Source organism: Penaeus monodon, chromosome 20 (assembly GCF_015228065.2).
Source record: "Penaeus monodon isolate SGIC_2016 chromosome 20, NSTDA_Pmon_1, whole genome shotgun sequence".
NCBI classification, from domain to species: domain Eukaryota; kingdom Metazoa; phylum Arthropoda; class Malacostraca; order Decapoda; family Penaeidae; genus Penaeus; species Penaeus monodon.
The window spans coordinates 40775883-40777563 of NC_051405.1; the positions used below are offsets into that span (position 1 = coordinate 40775883).

Genomic DNA, 1681 nt, shown 5'->3' on the forward strand with positions numbered 1-1681 from the left:
CACTTTTTCTGACTTCAAACTTAGCTATTTTTCTGGATGTAAACAATAATATTGAAGTATTTAACAAACAGATGCCATATTTTCTTTACTTATAAGATGCATTAATTTAGAATCATGAAAGACGCATACTTGGAAAGTTTACCAGAACAAACTAAAATAAAAACATTACTCTGTACTATTTTATACTGCTTTGCACTTCAAAACTTTGTTACTTTGAAAGCTGTTCTTCAAGTTCAAATTTCTAAACCAAAAATTGCCACTTACTTCTATTGCTAGGGAAAAAAATCAAACTACTTAGTCTCTACTGGTACCAGTAAAAAGAAGAAAAAAAAAAAACATTCCTTTTTTCATAAACAATAATGAATAGACATTCTACATACTTTTTCTTCAATTTCACTTTGAAGGGAATAAATTAAAAATCCAAATATTACTTTTAAATTCCATCTTAATTTTTTTATTGAATTAAGAATATTACATAAGGTACCTTAAATTACCTTATCTACTGGGATATTTAAAATACTCTTTAATATAATTTACATATATTTACCAGGTACAAAATATTTATTTCACTTTAGCAGAAGCAAGTTTGTTCTTCCATCAGGGAGATGACAAACCATTTTTTCTAAATTTTCACTCTAGAATAAAAAGTTGAGCATATTTTTTTCCATAACAAAAGCACACAACAGAAATATACAACAATATTTACCAACATCTTAATTTCTGACATTGATAAACCTTAGTTGTGCTGATAGTTTAATGTATACACTCCCTGCAGAAAGTACAAATCTTTTTTTGATATTTCAATATCAATATGCTACTGATCTGAACTGCATGCAGGCAACCCAAAAAGTCCAGATACTTATTCTTATGTATGAAGTTAAGTATGTACAATAAAAAGATACAGGTTACAAGGAGCTTAATATATGTTTAAGGTACAGCTTATTCCTATGAAGATGATATTTCTAAATCTGAATGGCATACTCCCTACCAGATATAAACTGGAATATCTAAAAAGTACAAAAGAATAGGGAAAAAATCCTGCTAAGGAGAATTAGCCGAGATCATGAATTGTTGATAACACAAAATGTAATGAACTATTAATTAAATAATGAGAGCCTAAAAACAGGTCAAGCCACTTCATTCTGCATAAAAGCAAAACTAATTTTCTCTTTGTACATCTATGTAAAAAATGGTACCATAGTGCCTCAAATCAAGAATGATTTTGTGTCCATTTTCACAATTAATGAAGAAAAACAACCAAAACTAAAACACATTTGACAGAGACATTACAGTAGCCATCTGTTATAAAATATGAGAGCTATGAAAACTACTATCAAAAGTTTTTTTTACACAAACACAAAATTAATACACCACTTAATTCAGTAAGTATTTCATATCATTCCCTTATATTAAAGCAAAACTTCTTTTCGTGCTTCAGATTACAAAATCACCAGCTCACAATCTTCTACTTCACTGAAGTGACTATTTAAATCTGATGCCCACTCCTCCATGGATCGCTCCTGAAAATGACAATAACGGAAAGTTAGTAAAAGCATAAGAATCAACTAGCTGCACTATTTTCTAGTATATCTTTTAATTCAAGATATACTGCCAATACTTCAGCAAGTGGGTTGTCCTCACTTTCCTATCAAAACCAAAAATATTTCCTTGAAATAATTGA

At 29.1% G+C, this 1681-nt stretch overlaps 1 protein-coding gene across 1 annotated transcript in view; it reads right to left on the reverse strand.

Annotated features, from left to right (window-relative positions):
* Window positions 1-427: 427 nt before the first annotated feature.
* Window positions 428-1681, reverse strand: part of LOC119585818 — a 17005-nt gene continuing 15751 nt past the window's right edge. The window contains 1 exon segment of the mRNA XM_037934544.1: window positions 428-1520. Coding sequence (XP_037790472.1) covers window positions 1440-1520 — 81 coding nt within the window. The 3' untranslated portion in view covers window positions 428-1439.